Source organism: Neoarius graeffei, chromosome 2 (genome assembly GCF_027579695.1).
Source record: "Neoarius graeffei isolate fNeoGra1 chromosome 2, fNeoGra1.pri, whole genome shotgun sequence".
Classification (NCBI taxonomy): domain Eukaryota; kingdom Metazoa; phylum Chordata; class Actinopteri; order Siluriformes; family Ariidae; genus Neoarius; species Neoarius graeffei.
Genome location: NC_083570.1, coordinates 49,351,694 through 49,375,821, shown reverse-complemented (window position 1 = coordinate 49,375,821; position 24,128 = coordinate 49,351,694). Strand labels below are relative to the sequence as shown.

At 40.5% G+C, this 24,128-nt stretch overlaps 1 protein-coding gene across 1 annotated transcript; it reads left to right on the top strand.

Moving 5' to 3' along the window:
• On the top strand, positions 1 to 23,869 carry LOC132881653 (uncharacterized oxidoreductase YjmC-like). Its single transcript, XM_060914367.1, has 11 exons — positions 1 to 119; positions 9,892 to 10,040; positions 11,242 to 11,430; positions 11,630 to 11,691; positions 12,768 to 12,821; positions 13,740 to 13,838; positions 13,987 to 14,122; positions 20,904 to 21,022; positions 21,260 to 21,355; positions 21,463 to 21,573; positions 23,659 to 23,869. The coding sequence occupies exons 1-11, from the start codon at positions 106 to 108 to the stop codon at positions 23,719 to 23,721; spliced, it is 1,092 nt and encodes a 363-aa protein (XP_060770350.1). The 5' UTR covers positions 1 to 105; the 3' UTR covers positions 23,722 to 23,869.
• The last annotated feature ends 259 nt before the right edge of the window (positions 23,870 to 24,128 follow it).

The following is a 24,128-nucleotide window of genomic DNA, read 5'->3' as shown; positions in this document are numbered from 1 at the left end:
CATTTTCATTAGACAGGTTGGCTTATCAACTCGAATGAATTAAAACAGAAAATGTATGGTGATACGTATTAAGAACAGTTGCATGACACCACTGTGTTTGCTATCATGAGCCTCACCAGGTAGGCTTCAAATTTTATTGAAAATTGCTAACTCATATTGTTGAGAATATCTGTGTTGAAAATTGAGATAATGCTTTAATAGTAAGCCACAGTTAACAGAGAATATGTTTTTGTTATTTGCTATTAAAAAGGTACTGAGTTATTGCTTTATGTCAGGCCTGGTTTAATTGAATCAAAAAAGCAGTGTACACTGCATTGAACACCGTAATATTTAATCGTATGTGTTAACACAAACACTAATTATGATATTTTTTGCTTTTGGGGATTAGTAAGCATGTTGTTTTATTGCACCAACCGTTCAATTGGTGCTTGAGGGTATTTGGGTGGATCACACAGTCCATGTACACGCTCTCAAGCTCAAATTAACATCTACTGTACTTGACTATAGAGTAGACCTCAATGCTCTTTTAAGCTTAAGGTATAATCTTCTCAACTAAATGGTTGGGAGATTTGTGCTTTAATGATAAATGGTTCAACTCATCAAATGAAGCTTGCTGGGTGTTTCTCAGATCCCACCCAGTTCCCGTAATAGCTTGTAAAAGCACAGATGATATGGTGCAGGCATATGTCTGCACTTAGCACCAAATACTGGACTGTATTTTTTCCAGTTTATGGGCCAAAAGAGTGAGAGTTGTATGTTTCTTTTAAATGTTATAAACACAGCGCTATTCAATAAAGTTTGCACATAGCCTATATCAAGACCACACATTTGTTATTGGAAATCATTCATCTCATCTCATTATCTCTAGCCGCTTTATCCTTCTACAGGGTCGCAGGCAAGCTGGAGCCTATCCCAGCTGACTATGGGCGAAAGGCGGGGTACACCCTGGACAAGTCGCCAGGTCATCACAGGGCCGACACATAGACACAGACAACCATTCACACTCACACCTACGGTCAATTTAGAGTCACCAGTTAACCTAACCTGCATGTCTTTGGACTGTGGGGGAAACCGGAGCACCCGGAGGAAACCCACGCGGACACGGGGAGAACATGCAAACTCCGCACAGAAAGGCCCTCGCCGGCCCCGGGGCTCGAACCCAGGACCTTCTTGCTGTGAGGCGACAGCGCTAACCACTACACCACCGTGCCGCCCGTTATTGGAAATATTTTTTCAAACATAATTGTTTGAAAATCATAAAATCAAGTCTGTAAAACATTGGTTTCCAAATTAAGGGCACTTTCACAGCAGTGGCGGCTGGTAGTCTTTCAAACAGGGGAGGTTGGTCGGTTACGATATTTCCAGATTTTAAAAGAAAAAACATCAATTTTGCCCATACTCTTGCCTCTGATCTGGCTGATTGTTGGCAGGGTCACAAACTGTGAAATAACAGGTTTTTTTGGCCCATTAGCCTACTGTCCAATATACATGATGGTGGTGTTGGGGGGGAGGGGTATATTTTAACATTTTATATTTTAAAATTGTGGCATGTTGTTTAAAAATTGATCATTATTGAAAGCAGCTCTTTGTCAGGAACCTCAGCAGTAGAGCTGGGTGCCACACATTTCATTCAATGACACTTTCCCTATATTTTACTTATTTTGACTGAGAAATGTTTTATTGACAATTTTGATAACCCTTCACTTTTAATCCAGGTCTGTAGTGTGAAATGTTCTCGGCTGTGTTTTTGTTTAAAAATGTTTTCCAAATTGTAGCTGTGTTTAATTCATATCCAGAAAAATATATATTCCAATATAATATACTCAGCATAAACATTTTAAATAGATTCTATATTTTTGGTCCATCCATGACATATTGCTAAAGTAGCCTGTTTACTGTTGTTGATGTGGGTCACTTGCTGTTAGCCAATTCACTTTCTCGTACCAGGAGAGCTGAAAGGAACGAGTATTATTCCCTACCTTTTTCACCAAGTCAATTTGAGGCGTTGGTCTACCCTGCTCTTTAATTTTAATTTTTTCCTCGAAAGGAAGACTGGCAAATGGCTTTGCTAAAATGAAATCAGCAATGCTTGGCATCCGTGCGCAGATTTCTTGCTAGCTGACTAGCCCCCTCAAGTTCAAGTTCAGTCACTCAAATAAACGAAATTTCTGGAACTAAGATAGCAAACTTGACAACACTATATTTACACTTTATTTACAATGAAAATATATACAAACTAAAAAAGCTGGTAGAAACCGTATGTAATGAATGAAATCGAAATGTAAGCTGATCTCTTACAATACACCACAGCACTTGCGAATCCGCATGGGACTGAACTGAAATTCACCGCTGCCTGTCTATAGTTGAAACGAGCTGTCAATCAAAGAAAATATCTGGCCGCTTTCACCAATCACCAGTCTCCTCGCGGAAAGCTTTGCTATGTCCCTCCCATGTGAGGCTGGGAGTCTGTGGACGGGCATTTTCGCAGTATTTGTCCAATAACCATCTTGCATTTTGATATTGAAAAGCGCAGAGCTCCCAAATGCCATTGAAGTCCACTGAGGCTGGGCTGCATCGCGCTGTCACGAGGGGGAAAAACTCACGCACACATTAAAGTTATAAGGGAATGATTTCGCACTGTAGTGGGTTGAGCACATATATTTCTATGATTCTGGATCTGAAATAGCAATGTTATAAGGTCGGCTATAACATAAGCCTAGCGCAATTCATCCTACACGATGTTCGTCATTTTTAGAGGAGGCTGAGCCTCCCTCGTTGTCTTAGAGCAATCGCCCGTGTTTCACAGGTTCACCTTATTGAATATTTACTGAAAATAGCAGCGTTCAGTTTCAAGCTAAACATCAAATGTTCACAAAGCTGCTTAATTTTATGTAATGCTTCAGTATGAAAAACAGCATACACAATAACAGTTAAGGAATAATAAAATTCTCCTCTCTAAACAAGTTCTATCATGATATATCTGCTTCTCCAGTCTACTTTCTCTGTCTGTCAAAGACTAAAGTGGCTCCTGCTTTGTTAGAACCACAACCAGAAAGAGTCTGTGAGAGGGGAGGTCTAATGTGTTTAATTAGGTCATCTAGAAATTAGTTTAATGATAAAACCTTGTTTGCTACACATGTGAAATATGCAGGAGACAGGTGAATTTCCTAGCACAACTGAAAGCACAACATCTCAATATTTCACAGCTTCCACCTAGTTCAACTTTAATTCATGTTTAAGATTATGCTCTGTGTGTGGGTGATGTGTGTCTGAACTCTGCCTGCCTTCTCTCTTATATCACTTCTGGAACTGCTTCTGTCTTTCTCATTTTCTCACAGCATTTTCTGAAAGAACAAACAAAGCACATGTAAGTAGACTGGCCGTGAGAATGATCTCATTACCTGCCAGTTCAACCCACCTCCACTCCATACACAGCTGATTACTTGACCACGTCCTTACTGCCACATACCCCCACCACTTGACCGAGGCCGGTGAGCCATCAAATGGAGTTGAGAATCTGCCAGTACCCCTTGTTCAAATCCAATATCAAATAAATTCAATCACGCCTAAGGAGGTAATCAGTGCATGGCATTTGCTATGTGTCAAATTTTGACATTGCGTTGACTTCTTTATGGCATCAACAGTGAAGATCTTTTCATCTGAGAACAAGATCGCACGACCTGGCGCAGCATGCTTGATGTTGTTCAACAATGCCATGTTAAGGTCATTCTTGACAAGTCGTTGCATTGAGGAAGGACTGACATCAAGCTCAGAAGCCATTTTTCTCATGGACCTGACAGGATTGGACTTGATTCATCGTTTAACCTTGTTAATCATGTGTTTTGTCCGTACAGACCAAGGGCGACCAGATCCAGGCTTTCTTTTGGCTGTTCCAGTGCATTCTAACTTGTTTTTAATTTTGTACACTGCACACCTTGATATTCCCAGCTGTGTTGCAATCTCAGTAGGAGACAGTCCGGCACGCAGTAATTCAGGCACAGCAGAAGTTTTCTTCATTTTCAAACGAAGCACATGTAGTTGAGTGAAAAGAGCATAGCAGTGGAATTAGGAGTTCAACAGCAATCATTGGAGCGTTGAACAAAGTTAAAGAGACCTAAATTGGTGTTTATACAAGCAATCAACCAAGTGTAAACTTTTTTTGGGGTCACCCTGCACATTCTGGGACATACTGTACAGCTTGGACTTCAACAACTCATGCACATACCCCTTAAATATGTCCACTTTTCAAATTTGTATATTTCAGATTCTTCTATTTTTTATTCTATGTATATAGCTACTTTTGTCTTTGTTAAATTTTTCTATCTTAACTGTTCAAGCACCAATCACCAAAGCAAATTCCTTGCATGTGAGAACGTACTTGGCAATAAACTTGATTCTGATTCTACAATGAGGGTTATTTCCCTGTGCAAATTTCCATACTGCAGCTGAATATCCCTGTTAATCAGTCTTGTTGGGACTGTCATTCTTGGGCCTAATACAAATTTTCTTGTGTTAGTTGACTCAATGTGTGGAGATATGTTTACAGTTCCAGAATGTACCAGATTATTTTGTTTTGTGCTATTAGAAGGTCCCTCTCAAGTTTCAGTGATGATGTTTAAGATGTAGGGCTTGCTCCCATACAGTAATTTGAATAGGAGGAACCCCGTCGAGGCTTGCAGTACCTCTCATACTGCAACTAATAGAGGTTCTAGCCACTTATCCCAGTTCCAAGAGATAGTGTGAACAAACTTATGAATCTCATGAAATTAATATTTTTTGAGGGTTTGATTAAACCATTCGACCAGCCCATCTATTTGTGGGTAGTAAACACTGGTGCAAATACATTTAATCCCCAATAATAGTTCATGATGATTGTGTGACCTGAAAAAAGTGCCCAGGTCAGTTAGGATCTTTGGGATCCTGACTTGGGAGTTAACTTGGAAGAGTACCTTCACAATGCTGCATGCTGAGAAGTTGTGAAGAGGCACTGCTTTGGCATATCGCATTGCATAATCAACTAGCATTAACACAATGCAGTGGAGGCAGCCATGGCCTGAAGGTTAGAGAAGCAGCCTTGGCCCCAAAGGGTCACTGGTTCAATTCCTGGGACTGGCAAGAAAAATGTGAGGAGAGTTGACTGAATGAACAGCACTTTCCCCTCCCTCTGTATCATGGCTGAAGTGCCTTTGAGCAAGGCACCTAACCCCCAACTGCTCCCAGGTGCTGTAGTATAGCTGCCCACTGCTCTAGGTATGTGTATGTGCTCATTGCTCCCTTACGTGTGCGTGCATGTGGTCACTGCTTCAGATGCGTTAAATGCAGAGGAGGAATTTCATTGTGTTTGAGTGTACATGTGACAAATAAAGGCTTCTTCAAAGTGATGCCCTCATGCACACCATTCCAATTATCAGTTGAGGTCAATTAATGAAAGAGGGCATAATGGCAATTTTGGGGTGACTGGTGGATTTACCAACTGACATTTGTGACATGCCGCACGCCACCTGTGAACATTACTATGAATGCCCGGCCAATAGAAATGGGCCATGAGATGGTTTAGCAGCATCCTGCCCTAAATATTTGGCCATGGAATTATGATGAGCTGCATAGAAAATCATTTCTCTGCAAATTTTCAGTACCAACAATTGGGTCATGTCTTAAACACTGAGCTGGTTATGCTGACCATCACTACTCCCAATTCGATGAAGTAACACTGATCCCAGAAATACCCAGCCTCCCTGCAGCACCAAAAAACCTGCTCAGGATAACCTAGTCTTGGTGGTCATGAAAGGTTGTGCCTGAATGGAGAGAGAGAGGAAACTGGGGGAGACATCAGAGAGAAAGGAGGGGGATGGGATGAAAAGCAGGGTGAAAACAACATTTGTGTTTGCTAATTTAGGGAGCTTGACATCTTGGAAGGAGAGAGAGAGAGAGCAGAGCAGAGCTGCCTGTCACTGTAGATACTGCCAGGTAATCTTACGCTAGCTGAATGGCTTTGTCGAGGGATACCAATTGGTAGCATTGGACCCATTCTGCTGTTCAGGGTGGTAGCCTTGCAATGAACTACTCCAGCACCACCACAATGAGAGTCCTTTTGCCATTCTACTCCTCTCTGCAAATGTCAGCAACCAGAAGTGCTGTTGATGTTCATCCAGGGTCCAGCCAACTCACAGTACCTTGTTCTTGATGCTCTGATATTCCAGCAGTCTGGGCAGTGAGCTGGGTTTCCTTGATAGCAAGGGTAGGCAGTGTAAGACCCACTTGTCCTCCAGGCATCACCATGCAGCTGCCATGTACCCAAAGAGTGCCATAAAGGCCTCTGGATCAGGGTTCTATTTAGGTCTTTTCAGTGTATCGGGCTGATACACAATGTTTCCTAACTGCTATGCTCACAATATTGCCGACACACCTGTAAAAGTTGCTGATACACTAATAAAAAGACTTGTCAATCTTGAAAATATGGTCTTTTGTTTAATGTTATATAATGTTTTGTTTAATGTTAATGTTATACATTGCAAGTTCATTGTAACGGCTTGTTATCCCCCACGCAATGGCGAGCCACCATGCGAATGTTCTACATTCTGACATACTCCACTCCCTGTCCACATAAGCACCCAGTGCATAACTGCCTGAGTAGATCCATGTGGAGATTGTCACTGATCATGCTAGTCTGGTTTACCTCCTTCCTTATGCTGTGTTCACAGTAAAGTGCCATCCGTGTTAAGAGGCGCTTACGCATCATGCACATAATACATACCAGTCCCCAGCAATTTTTTTATGATGCAACACGGTGCCATCATAAATCGTCGGTGTAACGGTCAGTAGGGGAAGATATATGAGTTAGATCTGGATAGTCATGTATTGTAATTGAATGGCTGAAGCTGAAAATAAAGCTAACACTTGGTTAACATCAACTGGTTGTTTTATTCTTATTCCATTCTTATTCCATAAATATGCCACTAATATCGTCTCATCTCATCTCATTATCTCTAGCCACTTTATCCTGTTGAATATTAATTATAATAAGTCTTCAATCAAAAACAATCACAGAAACTTTTGGCAAAAATAAAGTCATTAATATTACCCAAAAAAGTTGATTTTCAAGGAGGCCTGCAAGTGCCAGGAAATGCACTAGAATGCATCTCTGAGCATGTAGACCCCCCAGCCATTATGACTGGTGTCACTACACTGATATTTTGGTCTAGTTAGAGCCCTGCTGGATGACCCATGGAGGCCAACTTTATAAGCATCACAATTTGTTTGGGGTTTTTTTCCCCCAAAATTTATGGGATTTTCATAAATACCATTTTTTTGTGGAAGAGATCATATGTTTTATGAGTAAACACTTCATATATAGTAAAACTTGATAAATGAGGCCCTTTGTCAGTAAATACTATGCCAGTGATACTATTTTTTTCACAAGAGCCACATTGGCAGAGCAAAATCAAGGGAAGAGCCATTTTTACGACAACATACCAAGTCCCCTTTTGCAAATGTGCATTTCTACATATAAATTGGACATCCCACAAAAAAAAGAAACAACACAGCCAATACATTTTCAATTAAGACCATATTTACCTTAATACTGGGATGAGTGGAAGCTGGCATGCATGTCCTTGACTTTCTTCATATTGTATTTGTAGTTTGTTGTTGCAACCACAGTGAGGCATTCAAGATGAGCATGGGTCAGTCGGTTTCTCTGTTTCCTCTTGATAGTGTTCATGGTTGAAAATGTTGACTCGCAGGTGTATGTGCTCATGAAGAAAGACATCACTTTCTGTGCAAGTGGTTTCAAACTGGGAAAGTCTGCTTCAGAGACCAAACTCCAGAAGTGGCCAACACCTGCTCTGAGTTCAACTTGGAGAATGGTATTTGTTTGCAGCTCTATTATTTCACTCTCCAGAGTGGCACGATTACCAGGGCAGAGCTGTGTGATGGTTGGAGTGAGAGAGGATACATCCACATGGAAGGGGTTTTCAATAAAATTGAAAATCTCCTTATGTTCAGTCACATCACTGAATCTGGACACAAACTCACCCTTCAGTTCCTCCAAAACTTCAACAAATCCTCTGTAGCTGAAGTGCTGCTGCAGAGATGGGTCACTTGTGGTTGTTGCTCTGAGTTTTGGGAAGTGGATGAGTTCTCTGTCAGGTATCCACAGAACAGTTATTTTGTTTTGGAATGCTCTGACTGCCCTCAGCATGTCACTTGGAAGCTTGTCTCTCCCTTGGAGCTGCAAGTTGAGAGCGTTCAGGTGACAGGTAATGTCAGTAAGGAGGGCCAGCTGTATGATCCAGTGTGGGTCTTTCAACTCTGGCTGGTGTTTCCCCTTGCTGCCTAAGAAAGTGTTGATTTCAGGAAGGAGGCTCAGGAACCGCTCCAGCACCTTTCCACGGGACAACCATCTCACTTCACTGTGTAACACTAAATCGCTGTACTCTGTGTCATAGTCTTGAATTAACTGTCTGAACTGTCTGTGGTTTAATGCTCTTGAAACAATGTAATTGACCACATGCACAACCCTTTGCATCACATTTTTGAATTCATTGTTTCTGAGCTTTGATACCAGTGCCTCCTGATGGATGATGCAGTGGAAGCTGATGAAATTGGGAATTTCATCTCTTTTTTTCATGAGGCCAACAAGACCCTTCTCTTTGCCTCGCATGCTTGGGGCACCATCAGTACACACACTTGCAAGTTTGGACCAGCTGAGATGATTTTCCTCAAAAAATACCAAAAGTGCATTCAGAATATCCTCACCTCTTGTTTGGCCATGGAGTGGTAGTAAGCACAACATTTCCTCTCGAAAAGAGTTTTCTTTTGGGAACCTCACCCAAATGCACAGCTGAGCAACATCGGTGACGCCTGTGTTTTCGTCCACTGCGATGCTGAAACAAGGTGCGGCACGCAGATCAACCAACAACTGGTCATGCACGTCCTTTCCGATGTCTTCCATCCGCCTCATTATTGTTGAATCAGACAACTGTAATCCTTGTATTTGTTTAAGGATCGCGTCCTTGTTGTCAAAGTCTGTGAACAGTATTTCTGCTGAAGCTAAAAAGCAGTCTTTTACTATTTCTGAGTCTGAAAACGGTTTTTTGGCCCGCACCAAAATCCAAGCTATCTCAAAAGATGCCTCTGTTAAACGCTCTGCAGTGGAGGTTGTCCTGTGGATAAGATTTTGCTGCTCACAAAGTGAAGCAGTGAGCTGTGCTATTTTCCTCTTTCTTATTTCACTGCCAGGCGGATAACTTTCATTGAAATTTGGATGCGCAGTTTTGAAATGGCGCTCCAAGTTGCTTCGTTTAAAACAGGCGCAGGTTTGTTTGCATATTAAGCACAGAGGGTTTATGCCATGAAGAATAAATAAGAATTCGTCTATCCACTTTCCTTGAAATTTCCTGTGCTCATCTTGTATGCTTCATACCTTTCGTTTTTTTACTGGGTACGCCTGACGTTTGCCTGCTCGTCCCCTCTCCGGCGTCTTCATGCTGATTTTTGTTTGGTTTTTGTGCTGGTTTTTGCCCTTTTTTAATTAAAAACCGATCCATTGTGCCTGCATCTCACGCTGGCTAGCGGAGCTAGCGTGCACTGCGGCCAGGTTTAACAGTGCCCCCTTTAGGAAACACCATTGAGCCTTAATTAATACTTAATAAAAATACTTAATACTACAAAAACGCAAACAACTGCGTTAAGTATAATGCCGATTATATGTTCACTGTATGTTTATGTAGCACATTTGAAAAAATTTATTGGCTGTGTTACCATATTGTTTTAAGCTACTATGCGAGTGCGAGCCACCAATTAAAGCTTGACGAGCCACATGTGGCTCGCAAGCCGCGCAATGAGTATCTCTGTACTATGCTATGTTAAAGCAGTGTATACCTTTTACAGATGCCTGCTGTCACAGACAGAGATTAAAGAATTTATAAAGCAGTGTATGCTCGCAGTGGGCACTAAAGCCAGTCATGCCAGCAGCCTAGCAGATGTGCTAGTGGAGGGAGACTTGCGTGGCCACTACAGCCATGGACTCAACCGCATGGGTATGTATGAAAATCATGTTCCATTAAACATGATGCCATTGTGTCATCCTTTAAATATGTGATACTATACAAAACTGATTATTAACTGATAATTGATTATTACTTTAATTTTGCATGTCCTGAAGTTTTTTTTTTTCTTCTTCTACCACAGGTATTCGCCAATAATCTCAAATTCTGTATTTATTAAAGAGTAGCACCTAATGCATTTGAAGTGTTTATACTTGCATTTAATCTTGTGGATCTGTAAAACAATTTAGTTCTTGTTATCACTTACATTAGAGCAGCACCAACCCCTTTTTTCTCTCTTTAATTTAATAAGATCAAAATTTGATACAAAACTGTTACAGATTTTCCAGCATCTGAAAATTTAAAGGAACAATTTACCTCTGACCATTGCAAAGTGCTTCCAAAAATGATAACTACAATCCGAAAAATGTCATCTTAGCAAGTGAAAACATCTTGAATAGAATAAATTTAATATTCTCTGATGTTTTTCTAATATTTAATGAATAATACATTTTATTAGTTAGTGTTTCATTTTGTAAGATTACAGTAAACCAAATATAAGGTTATTAAGCCTATTTCTAGACATTTCTATTACTTTGAGCTTCCAATTCTGTTGGCATATCATTTGTTCAATATAGAAATTAATGCTTGAAATTAGCAAAATTATCTTCCATTAGAACAAGACTATTTAAAAGCTTGAAATTAACAAACAAAATTGTCTAGAAATAGGTTTATTAATCTTATATTCGATTTATTGTAACCTCAATTAGGAAATACTAGTTAACTTTAACTATATCCAAGGTATTTCCACTTGCTAAGTTTCATCAACACCTTGAGACCAATCAGATTCAAGAATTTGAAAACAGTGTTGTGGTATGAACTGCAGTACACAGTGACTGTGATACTGTAATGTGGCTGGACTGGAAAGTCTTGTGAGACTCTTACTGGTTTAGGACATTTTGCATTTCAAATTTTTTAGTAATTCTGGTTATTCTGGTAATTTTTAATGTGTGTTTTTTTTGTTTTGTTTTTTTAGGAAAAAAGTCAATATAGCTAGGCTTAGCAGAAATGATAAGCCGTGAAACCTCTTCAAAATTATAAACACTTTGATTCACTACTAGAAGATTTAGCAGAAACTTTATTTTTACTTAAAATGTTCCACAAAAATTATGTAATACTTGTGTTTATCTTCTAGATTTGTATATAAAGGAGATCCAGGGAGGAATCTGTGCAAAGGAGGGTGAGCCGGTGGTGGAAAAAGAGTCAGTGGCTACAGCACTTGTAAATGGGAATAACCTCCTGGGTCCAGTTGTAGGCAACTACTGCATGAGTTTAGCTCTGAAGAAAGCGCAAGATGTGGGCATAGGCTGGGTGGTGGCTTATGGCAAGTCCAACACACCACACATTCTGAATTTAATTCTATACATTGAAATCTGTCAGGATACACATTATAGGTGCTGGTTATAAATGAGAACTCAGTAAAACAGAAAACGTGTAAACAGAGGTCACCATTACGATCAGTTAAATTCATTATATCTCCATGTTTTTTTTTTGTTTTTTTTCATCTGTCTTTGTCCATCCAGGCTCCAACCATTATGGCATTGCTGGATATTATTCCCTGCAAGCACTGCAAAAGAACATGATTGTAAGTTGGATGTGTGTGTGCGTGAGAGAGAAATTGGTATGCATGTCTAAAGTTGCGTGTGAATGTTGGTCTTTGTCTAATATTTTTAAATGCCATAAGCTGTTTTCCAGAATTCAGCTCGAATTACTTTCTGGAGCACCTCACATACGCCATTTCTTTTATTCACAATGTGTGAGAAAATGAAAATTTCTACGTATGATATTGCTAAAAGGCTCTTTGTGCTTCTCATGTTTCATGTCAAAATCAGTTTCTTTAATTCCATTGTTCCTAAACTGAAAACTTTCAGAACATTTGTCATCTAACCCAAAGAGTTGCTTATTTGTTTCAATTGCTCCGAGGTTTTTTTCTCCTCCAATAATTTGTCAGTGAATTTGCATTTCTTGTGAAATTTTCTTCTTGTCACCTCTTCCAACAAGTTCCAACAGTGTGAAAAAGTACAAAACATGACTATCATTAATGTAAACACAGAAACAGAATACTGTATGTAACACACGAAACCACAAAAAAAGTTGAATTCTCAAAAGCTATTACCCAAAAATGACTTCTAAATTCACCTTAAATCGTAAGCTCAGATAATTAAAAAAAAGCAACCTATTTCAACCATTTTAAGACCTCAAATTAAAAAAAAATCTACTTTAAGACTATTTAAGGATACACAGCAGCTCTGCAACACTGCTGGTCTGATGAGCTGCCTTCACCTAAAGAATCTACAGTATATTGATTAGATGATCTGCTACAGAGAATCTGCTACATACGATCTGCCACAGAAGCCCATCTTCTGTGGCCGAGGACGTTTGGTGTCGGTAAATTATGGCCAGTTTTTTAATTATTTATTTTAACATTGATGAACTCCATTATGATAGTTTGTCTCTGTTTTTGGATGAGTTAAAATTTGTACCCCAATTGGCCACTTACGATAAGGGTGTTGAAGCAATTTTACATTTCAACTGCCATCACGTTCTCCATCAAATACTGTATACTGTACAGTGTATTGTATGGTTAAACCTACTGAAAGGGTTTAGCACATTATTACTAAATAATATTGCTGACTCTTATTTCTCCCTTGTTGTGTACAGGGAATGTGCTACACTAATACTTCTCCTCTAGTGGTTCCAACGCGAGGTAAAGAGGTTGGTATTCATCACCTTACAGCCTTTAAACATCTTTATATTATCAGTATCTCACTTTTATTACAACACAGTCATGACAAATTAAAACAACACATGGGGCTTTGTCATGGCAATGCACCAGTTCCATTTATCCCATACAATACCACTATCAGAGCTCAAATCCAGTACTGACATTTTCAGCCTAAACAAGCTAATATTGTCTGCCTGCTATTATGAACTTATGCAAAATGTCAGAGACTTGATGACAATGTACTGGCAGCATGCTTTAAAACAGTGTTTGAAATCACAACCCTCCATTTTTGTTAGGTTATTATATGTATTATTGACTTCCCCATAGTTATTAACTAAGTTGACTTACATATACAGTAAATAATATCAAGTTATGTTCTGCTTTTGGAAATTTCAGAAATTAAAAAAACTCCAAAGTATAACAAGAAAGTTATTGTACAGATTTAATAATGGGTCACTAATAGGTCCGATATTTAAATAGTTGGATGATGTTCATAAAACCTGTATTGAAGGGGTACATGGAATTTGTTTTATAGTTAAATGGGTCCCTGGATGGAAAAAAAAATAATATCACATCCAAGAACTGTGATTTCAGACATCACCTAGGTTCATGAAATAACCTATATAAGAAGATCCTAAATAAATCCATGTCACTCCAGCAATTTTGGCCATTTTAAGCAATATTAGGATGACACAAACTGCAAATAATACCAGGCTATAAGACAAGACAATGTGTAAATTACCTCCTTTACCAAGTGGAGCACAATAGGAAAATACAAAGGATAACATAAGTAAGTATACAATTTACAGTAACTAAACATGCCAAAACAGGACAGGACAAAAATGAGCAAACATCGTACTAATATATTTTTCTTTGGGGCAAATTGTGCTTGTGTATCCTCTGCAAAGTGCACACTGGGGACAAACCCTATTAGTGTAGCAGCTCCTGCTAAGGATGGTGATAGCTTTGTGCTGGACATGGCAACTTCAGCTGTTGCACTTGGAAAGGTAGGCACAAACACATCCACACAAGTAACTGGTAAACATGAGAAGAAAAGTAGTGAGCTTTCTCTCTTCTTACTGGATCTATTGTTTAATAATTCTGGCTGCTCTCTCTCTCTCTCTCTCTCTCTCTCTCTCTCTCTCTCTCTCTCAGGTGGAGCTTCATGCACGTAATGGCCAGTCTATCCCAGAGGGTTGGGGTTGTGATGCCAGTGGCCTTCCCACCTCTGACCCAAATGCAGTAACGTCTGGAGGAGGCCTGGTGCCTGTGGGTGGTAGTGAGATGACAGGTCTCTGTTTTTGTCTTGTCCTTATCAGTTCCTGCCCAATTAGACATCACAAGCCTACAGCAGGATATAATCATTGCTGTCATTACAGCCACTAATAATGTAAACCAAGTTCATTGATATGGTGAAGCTTTCTGTGAGGAGATGCTTATTTAACATTTATGGAAGGAGTCTCAGTTCTCAGCACTATGTAACAGTAAGCAAGTTTTCTGTCAGGAGAGGAGTTTTCTGGATTGAGGACTTTGTGCTTTTCTGCTTTGTCTGTAAAACAGCAAGCTGCATATTATTGTATTTTCACTGAGAGAGAGAGAGAGAGGCTGGTGAGGCGATGACTTTTATAGCTGCTATAACATAAGTGATAACAGCAACTACAATATGTTGTTTATTAATACATTTAAACTTTCTTGTAACCATTGGCAAACTGAAGTATAAGATGTTTAACACAGTTTGGGATGTGCTGTAATTGCAAAACAAGCTCCTTCACAGTCGTAACAATGAGTCTGCTTTGCATTGAGTCATATCACATCACCCAACTGTTGAATTTCCTATTTTCCTAAACCAGCACACCCCCTGGTGTGTTATTCCTTATACTGTGCATGTTCTACAAGCAGTGGTGGCTCGGAGGGTCAGCCCCAGCACTGCTGAGCTGCCATTCTTGGGTACTTGGGCAAGGCCCTTATATCTGCTCAACCCTATCCCTATTGACCCCACATTGAGGTGTGCAGCACTCAGGGAACTTAATTTCTGGGTTTTTTTTTTTAATACAATTGTGGCCCTCTTGCTGAGCTGACTGTTGAGACACATGTATTATTGGATAATAAGGTGTATTTACGATGTTTGAGTTGCCATGTTTGTCAGTGGTTTCATTTCATATGTGCTTATTAAACCTAGATTCTACCAGGTGTGGCTGCGTTGCATTCTGACTGCAATGCGATTGCTGGAGTTGATTGTGGCCACTCTAGATAATGTTAGTGATTCCACCAGATGCACATAGCATGTTTCAGAAGTGTTCCAGAAGTGGCTCTCTGCTTCGCTCCACTAAAAATACTCTCCTCGTCTATTTTTGCCACAAGCCACGTTCAAGCAGCACAGAGCAGCACAAAAATCAAGCGGAAATGAACAAATAAAGTCAACAAAATGGTCCGCTTCTGAAACAGTGGGATATGGAGCCGTGCTGAGTATGTAACAAAACCATGTTGCAGACGTGATGTCACAGACCCGCACTCGATGGATTCCAGGGGTTAAGATGTCAGTAAAGCTGTTGAAATTGGTTGGGGAGGGGGGGGGGGAGATCATTGAGCTCTATATAAAAATCTGAAGAGCTCATAGGTTCGTCAGAGTGAACCCATCTGGCCGCCATCTTACCACTCACATCGCAGAGCAGAATGGTCATTTAGGCTACTGGAAGCTATGTAAAACTGCACAAGTTATTTATATAGTTGGTGAGCAAAATTACAAGAAAAATGCCTGCATGTGCAGCAGTGAACTGTACAAACTTATGTCAAAGGTTGTGGACAGACATTTCACCTGTCAGTATTGATAGTGTGTGATCATTTTTACACGTGTGCACAGTGCCATTTGCATTGACCCCCTGTAGCATTTTATGATAGTTTGTAAGAGCAAAAAAAAAAAAACCCACAGAAAATCTGTCTCATCATCTTGTCTGTTTTTGTTGAAAATCTGACATTGATATCTGTGATGAACTCTGTGACTGTGATAGATTTTCTATGGAAATGCCCCAGACTAGATCAAAGCCAAAGTCTAGACATGTTTGATATTGAATGTGAGAGCTCAAGCTCAACAGTTCAAATTCAAAAAGAAAAATGAACTGAGTAAATTAGCCTCAGTCGCCTAAATGAAAGAAGAACCATGGCCTTTGGCAGAAATGGCAGTGAGGGATGCAAATAAAAAGAGATGTTTCAGTAGTTATTTTCCTTTATCTAAGGCTGAGCACAATTGACAATGTAGATCATCTACACACATCACACCCACTTGCACAAATTGACAAAATCGGCATGATTGTCTACTTGATTTTAGTTTAAATTGAGTGCAGGGTTGGTCATTTTTCCCGGTCAATGGCTTATTTCCCAGACGGCGTCCGATATATGATTTCCTGTACAAAGATAAACTGAAATAATTTCCATAAAAATAATTATAGTAGTAAAAGAGCTATTCAAATAAAAATTATCAGAGACTGAACTGGAAAAGGAAAAAAAAAAGCTAAGGGGAGCGCACTATAAAGATATGAGAGTGTGGAGAAAATGTTTGAGTTGTGTTGAGAAAAAAGAAGAAAGAGTTTTACGAATGTGAAAGATTTATAGTTCAGGACAAAGTACTTGGTGTGTATCATTTGTATTTTCTCTGGTTTCCATTTTTCAGGGACACTTAGAATGGACTCAGTAGTGGTAAAGCATTGAGAGGTCACATGCTAGCAGTTAGCTACACCACAGTCATTGCATGCCCCAATGGAGCACTTGCATGTGACGTCACAGACGATCCAGATTGTGACAGACGCCATTGTGTCGGTCAAACGCCATATTCCGCCTTCTACTTCTGCTTTTACTTCTGCCTTTTCTTCTGGAAAACCCTACTATATACAATTCTACTACAATGGCTGCGGCTACAAGCTCTCCCTACCTGTGCACGTTTTTTGTGTTTTTTGTGTGTATTTTTGCGTGTTGTTCGTCTGTACCGGACTTCAATATCCACTACAACCGTATGGACTTACTGGACATTGGTTTCCAGCAGAAAATGACGGTTTGTAGCGATTTCCATCGCATGCACAACATTCCGGACGAGAAAAAAAAAAACATTCCGGACGAGATAGCGAGACCAGCGGGGTCTCCATGGATTGTTATTGGAAGCAAAGCGAAGGAGGCGGCGTCGGGAGCGGAAGCGAGGCTGTAGAGCCGGCCTGTTGACTAAGCTCAGAAAACAGCCACTCAAATCTCCACTGCCAAGCCGCTACCTCTCCAACGCCAGATCCATGTAAACAAGACGGATGATTTGGAATTACCTTATTCTATTTTATAATCGGCTGGTCAGTGCTATACTCAATACTTAAGTGACTTACCCATCCAATGAGGATTCTTGTTTACAAGATGCCACATCTGAGTCGCTGACAAATCCTGAATTTCTGTAGAGATAACTGTCCAGAGATTTATAGGCACGCAGTGCTTCACCACTGAACAGCGAGGGAAAGTTAATGAGGTAATTATACACGTCCGGGTATTCCGCTGGCAGTTCAAAATCCGGTTGTGAAAACTCCGTCCGGTAAGCCATAAGGGTCATAAATCTGTAGATCGTTTATTTTAGACATATATCTAGTTATCTGTTCATTAGAAAAATGAGCCGTGTAGTCCGTTGGTTGAAATTGATCCATTCTGTACACGAGTGCAGCAATATTCAGCGGTGTTTTTGACCGACAAGATGGCGGTTGTGTACTTTCCGGTCACGTGACTGCAAGATCTCTATACACAATCCTCCTCTGTGCTCTTGTTCTACAAGTTATGACACGGAGAAATCCCCAAAGCTGTAATTCATGAAAGGTCCATTCCACAGACAATCTGTCAGTCTTCATTTGATCACAAAACAATAAAGGTTTCCTGAATCAGCATTTCAGCAACTTCAAATCAATATTAGTGTCCCCTGCTGCCGATTTTCTGAATCAAGCCGAACACTTGGTCTACTCCGCCACCGCCATTATTGAAAATCACGTGATTGCATTCCTGCGTGATGATTGGCCAAAGCTTGAACAGTGTTCATGAACCTTACGCGTCGTGTTGTTCTACCTATCAGGGTCCCCCAATCAGTCCACCAAAATAAACTTTAGAATAATGGTTTGAAGCCACATAGTGTATCATGGGGCGGCACGGTGGTGTAGTGGTTAGCGCTGTCGCCTCACAGCAAGAATGTCTGGGTTCGAGCCCCGTGGCCGACGAGGGCCTTTCTGTGCGGAGTTTGCATGTTCTCCCCGTGTCCATGTGGGTTTCCTCTGGGTGCTCCAGTTTCCCCCACAGTCCAAAGACATGCAGGTTAGGTTAACTGGTGACTCGAAATTGACCGTAGGTGTGAATGTGAGTGTGAATGGTTGTCTGTGTCTATGTGTCAGCCCTGTGATGACCAGGCGACTTGTCCAGGGTGTACCCTGCCTTTCACCTGTAGTCAGTTGGGATAGGCTCCAGCTTGCCTGCGACCCTGTAGAACAGGATAAAGCGGCTAGAGATAATGAGATGAGATGGGGAAAACAGAGTTTTAGCATTGTGATCTGACGGTCCCTTCTCCTTGGCTTTCAGATCTCTGGTTGGCTTTCTATTTGTTTGACATGTTTTTGACAGCCTTCCCTGGCTGTTTTTGTGCATTATGTAAATGGAATTATTTTCTAGTACAGGGAGGAGAAGATACCCGTCTTCATAAATACCCGGCTATGTGTAAACGAAGTATTAGAGTCACCAGTTAACCTAACCTGCATGTCTTTGGACTCTGGGGGAAACCGGAACACCTGGAGGAAACCCACGTGGACATGGGGAGAACATGCAAACTCCGCACAGAAAGGCCCTCGCCGGCTACGGGGCTCGAACCCGGACTTTCTTGCTGTGAGGCAACAGCACTAACCACTACACCACCGTGCCGCCCTGCCACTGCCTTTTACTAAATCAAATTTGAGAATTTTGATTAATTCCTCACTCTGCACTCTAACTTTTATTCTTGTATTTTATCTGCCTTATTCTCATCTCATCTCATTATCTCTAGCCGCTTTATCCTGTTCTACAGGGTCGCAGGCAAGCTGGAGCCTATCCCAGCTGACTACGGGCGAAAGGCGGGGTACACCCTGGACAAGTTGCCAGGTCATCACAGGGCTGACATATAGACACAGACAACCATTCACACCTACGGTCAATTTAGAGTCACCAGTTAACCTAACCTGCATGTCTTTGGACTGTGGGGGAAACCGGAGCACCCAGAGGAAACCCACGCGGACGCAGGGAGAACATGCAAACTCCACACAGAAAGGCCCTCGCCGGCCACGGGGCTCGAACCCGGACCTTCTTGCTGTGAGGCGACAGCACTAACCACTACACCACTGTGCCGCCCCTGCCTTATTCTATTTTAGCTTATTTTCTATTCTCTTAGTATTTTTAACTGTACTCGAATGTCCATTTATAATGTGTTTCTTCCTCTGTCCATTCACCCCAACACACTTTTTTTTTTCTTTCAACGTGACCGCAATGCATGGTGGTATACAGTAAATTGCTTGATTAGTGACCATCAGTTGTACACTACTTTTCACAGTGCACTGTGGGATACTATGAGTCCACTATATAGGGTGTAATAATTCTCACTATATGGTCGGACAGCACTACAAAATGGCAAACTCACTATATAGTCCACTATACTGTATAGTGAGTAGTGAGTGATTTCAGACACAGGGATTGTTTCTCAGACTATCATGAGGGATTCAACGAGGTGTGGTAATGACTCCATATCAAGACTGCAGCGTGGGAGCAGCAAGGGTTCTGTGAGCTAGCAGTGGCTGAAGTGTTTGTGTGAGGGCAATGCATCGAATACAGTTTCTCAGGCTCCTTCGCTCTTGGATGTGCTACTATGCTTCCATGAGTAAGAAAAAAAACATGCCTTTGCCCACCATTATGAGCTCCAACATGCCTCGCCAACTAAAGTGTACCCCAGACATTGATTGTGTTTAATTGGACACTGTCTGTACTTCAAAAATGAATGAAACAAAAATGAAACAAGTTCAGTTACACAAATTGAAACGTAGCGATTTTCTATGCTATGGAAAGTCTGCACTATAATGACAGGCGTGCTAACACCTTCTGCGCGCTTCAGCAGCGCATTGATATCTGAGCTCCGTATCAATGCGCTGTCGAAGCGCGCAGGTGTTAGCACGCCTGTCATTATAGTGCGGACTTTCCATAGCATAGAAAATCGCTACGTTTCAATTTGTGTAACTGAACTTGTTTCATATCACTGGTCATATAAACCTATGTAAACAGGAAAAACGCGGAAGAGTTTGGTCGCATCTAACTACAGCCCCAAAAAATACCGTTGGCCATGCTGAGCCTAGCTATATTGCTAACAGGAGTGACAGCGCGTCTGACTGCGTCTGACTGACTGGGAGGTCGCGCAAAGCTCGGATAGGTACGGAGCAGCTCGTCTCAATTCAGATAAGAGCATATTTCATTATGGAAATACGGTGGACTGTTCCTTTAACCATAGCCATTACATTTCGTTATTCCAGTGCTCTTAGACACCCTGTGCAAGAAGGTAATTCCTAAACATATATCCTGGCTGTTTTGGGCGGCACGGTGGTGTAGTGGTTAGCGCTGTCGCCTCACAGCAAGAAGGTGTGAATGTGAGTGTGAATGGTTGTCTGTGTGTCAGCCCTGTGATGACCTGGCGACTTGTCCATGGTGTACCCCGCCTTTCACCCGTAGTCAGCTGGGATAGGCTCCAGCTTGCCTGCGACCCTGTAGAACAGGATAAAGCAGCTAGAGGTAATGAGATGAGATATCCTGGCTGGTACATTCCACTTAAGTGTCTCCCTTGTTGTGTATTATTCAGATGTTCTTGATAGTGGGCCAAAATAGTATGTGTTTAAGAGTTGGCTTATTGGGTTACATGTGGGAATGAAGAAGAAGACTATATGTTCTAAAATCATTTCCTGTTAAACTGTTTTAATTGGGTCACATAAATTGACAAAAGTGTTTTACTGAATGCTAAATATACAGTATATCGCTACATGTGATCACTATCTGTGTGTTAGGAGGTTATAAGGGTTATGGACTGGCACTAATGGTGGAGGTGTTCTGTGGGATTCTTGCTGGCTCGGACTACAGCAAATATGTACGCACATGGAGAATGACTGACCGCCAGGCAAACCTGGTACTTATACACACACACACACACACGCACACACACACACACAGAGACTTCCACTGACATAATTATTAATTAAAAACAAATACACCCTCTTTTAGTGAATATGAAAGCTAGAAGTAGGTCATGTTAGCATTTTGAGGTTTTGAGTATGTGTGGGATTATAAACTATTCTAACACTGCTCTCTCGTCCTCAGTATGTACCTTTAACCTACCTATTAAAATCTTCTCACTGTGCTCCAGGGTCAGTGCTTTGTGGCATTAAGCCCCGCATTCTTTGCCGATGGATTCAATGATAGAATGTCTGATCTGCTGTCCATACACAGGAACCTTGAGCCAGTGAGTATTTGTAACTCCTGTAACCAGAGGGAGCCATAAGCAATGGCAACCAAACATAATGCCAGAATAATTGTTCTGTATGAAGAGTTCTATAATCTTGTTTCCAGACGGTGCCAGACAAGCCTGTGATGGTCCCAGGAGACCCAGAGAGGAGACATAACCAGACCTGCCGTGAGCTGGATGGCATCCCGTACTCCCTGAGTGTGGTCGAGCATATGGTACACACACACACACACACACACACACACACACACACACACACACACACACACACACACAGAAATGCTAACATTCATATAATTATAGATGCAATAGGCTTGCACATTTACATTACATTAAAATGCTATATGATTATGAACAATAAATGACACATAACACACATTGCAGGAAAAATTTTTGGATTGGATATTGGAGAAAACATCAGATATCAGATCCTGTAACAAACAACAATGAATTGGATTTGGAAGAGAAATTTATATTTGGACTGGGAAATACTTACATATAAAGAGATTTGACAGATTTTTTTTCTTTTGCAACTGTGTTGGAAAAAGAAAAACTCTTCCTCATTTGGATCCAAGCAGAGAAAAGGAATCATTATTGATGGTTTCTCAATGCAAAAAGAAAAACAAAGCAAAAAATGGTCCAGGGTGCGCGTGCCACTGCCCTTTTCTTACGATTCTTTTGAGGAATATTCTATTAAAATCATAACCCAATCGAAGACAAGGATTTAAGCTCTTACCATAGAAGGAATTGTTCTTATTCAGCAGTTCTAACATCCTTTTTAGACTACTTCTGTAAAGATTCCTGCAGACACAGGAAATGACTGCCATGCTGCTAATCTCTTTTTGCAAGTACTGACCATCTCACACACAGACGGCCGGGTCATGAACCCCTGTTACACATACAAAACAAGACCCATCATGACATTAAAAATTGCACAGTTTAAAATTAACAGTATTATATTTCATCTTTATCTCATAAAAAGTACTATCTCTCATCTCACACAGACAGTTTGAGATGGTACAGGAGGGTTGCACCCCCTAGTGAACCACAGTGCAAAAGACATGTTGCTGTCCTGTCCTGTCAAAGCAAATAACAAAATTAAAAAATAAAGTTGAAAAACTTACATGTTTTGTGACTATCGAGTGCACTTAAAGGTAGACTGCCTTTCAGATTTTTCAAGTGTAGATCATGAAAAGAATTTTCCCTGACACCCAATTATTTTTGTTTAGTGGACCGAAAGCTACTGAATTCGAATCACAGACTTCCAATTTTATTAGGTTTGTTTTTCAATAGAACAATTAATGAATTTAGGGCCACATGGCCCTCCCTAAATTCTCCACTATTTTTTCCTGCTTCACCATGACCCAATTCAAGATACTACATCATGCATCACATGGTGGGCTTTCCCCATTCATGCAAGGCATTGTGGGATACAAATTTGAAACAGGAGAGGAAAATGGAGGACTTGAATGAAACATGAAAGACCAAATACAGTAACGGAAAGTGAGAAGAAACTATGTTATGTTGCAAAGGAAAGGAAACACAGGACCAAACTAATAAATATCGGCCGTCAGGGAGCACCTCGGTGTGATCAGCTGTTCATTTAGCAACAGAATGATGTAACTGTCAGTGCACAGTCAAGGTAAACCTGTAGATGGCAGTAATGCAACACTGTGGATGCCAGCTGCTGTAAAACCCAAAAGAAGAAGGTAAACCTGCACATGCGCACACGGACTTCCTCTGTCTGCTTGACTGCACGAAGCGAGCGATTTCATGCATATTATTTGCTAGGGAATCACCTCAAATTAAAGAACTTCCCAGCCACAGAATGGCCTTTTTTGTTTGTTTGTTTGTTTGTTTGTTTGTTTGTTTGTTTGTTTGTTTGTTTGTTTGTTTGCTTGCTTGTTGAGATATTACAGAAATAAATATATATCACAATGACCAAATTTCAGAGGGAACTAAATTTCACCGATTTTATGAAATCGAAAGACCATGTAGCTTTAAAATGTTTTATATGATTGATGTTTCAAATATTAAATCTACCCATTGATTATTTCTAGTCTGAAAATGTGAAAATATACATAAATCATCTTTTGATAACTATTAATTATTATGCTATTTAACAATTATTTGCCAAAGGTGAAGTGAATATCGGTGAATAATAACCTAGACAAAGTTGAGGTTATTATTCACCAATATTCACTGAGCCTGAGGTAGCTTTCATAGCTAACTGTAATTCATAATTATACGTAGATGGTGTGTGTGTGTGTCTAATTTATCTCACTCTTTGCATTTCTCAGAACAAGGTTGCCAGCTCTTTGGGAGTGACTCCTCTGTTGCCAACCCACAGACTCATCCAATAAAATGGTAGCCTACAGCTCAGGCAGCACAATTGTGCATTTCTGGATCTACACTTGTTGAATGAAACATAATTTTAATGACTCAGTACTAAGTAAAGACATCTGCTGTAAAGAGAAGCAGGATTTTCATTAAAAAAATTCCTGAAGCAAATTGATATTTTTCTGAAACTTCTATTTTTGTAAATTGCAGGCTCTGTTCATGGCTTTTGATATGGTGAACTTTAGTGAATACACAGGTTAACTGTAGGATTAACCAGATTAATAAAGAATAAAGTGGCTCCGTCTTGAAGTTGAAATAATTCCAAATTTTATGATTATGTACATATGCAAAATTCCACTTACTTTGGAAAAAAAAAAAACATGGATGCCTCTATGTTTGTCTTTTTTATATAATCAACAATCAGCCCCAA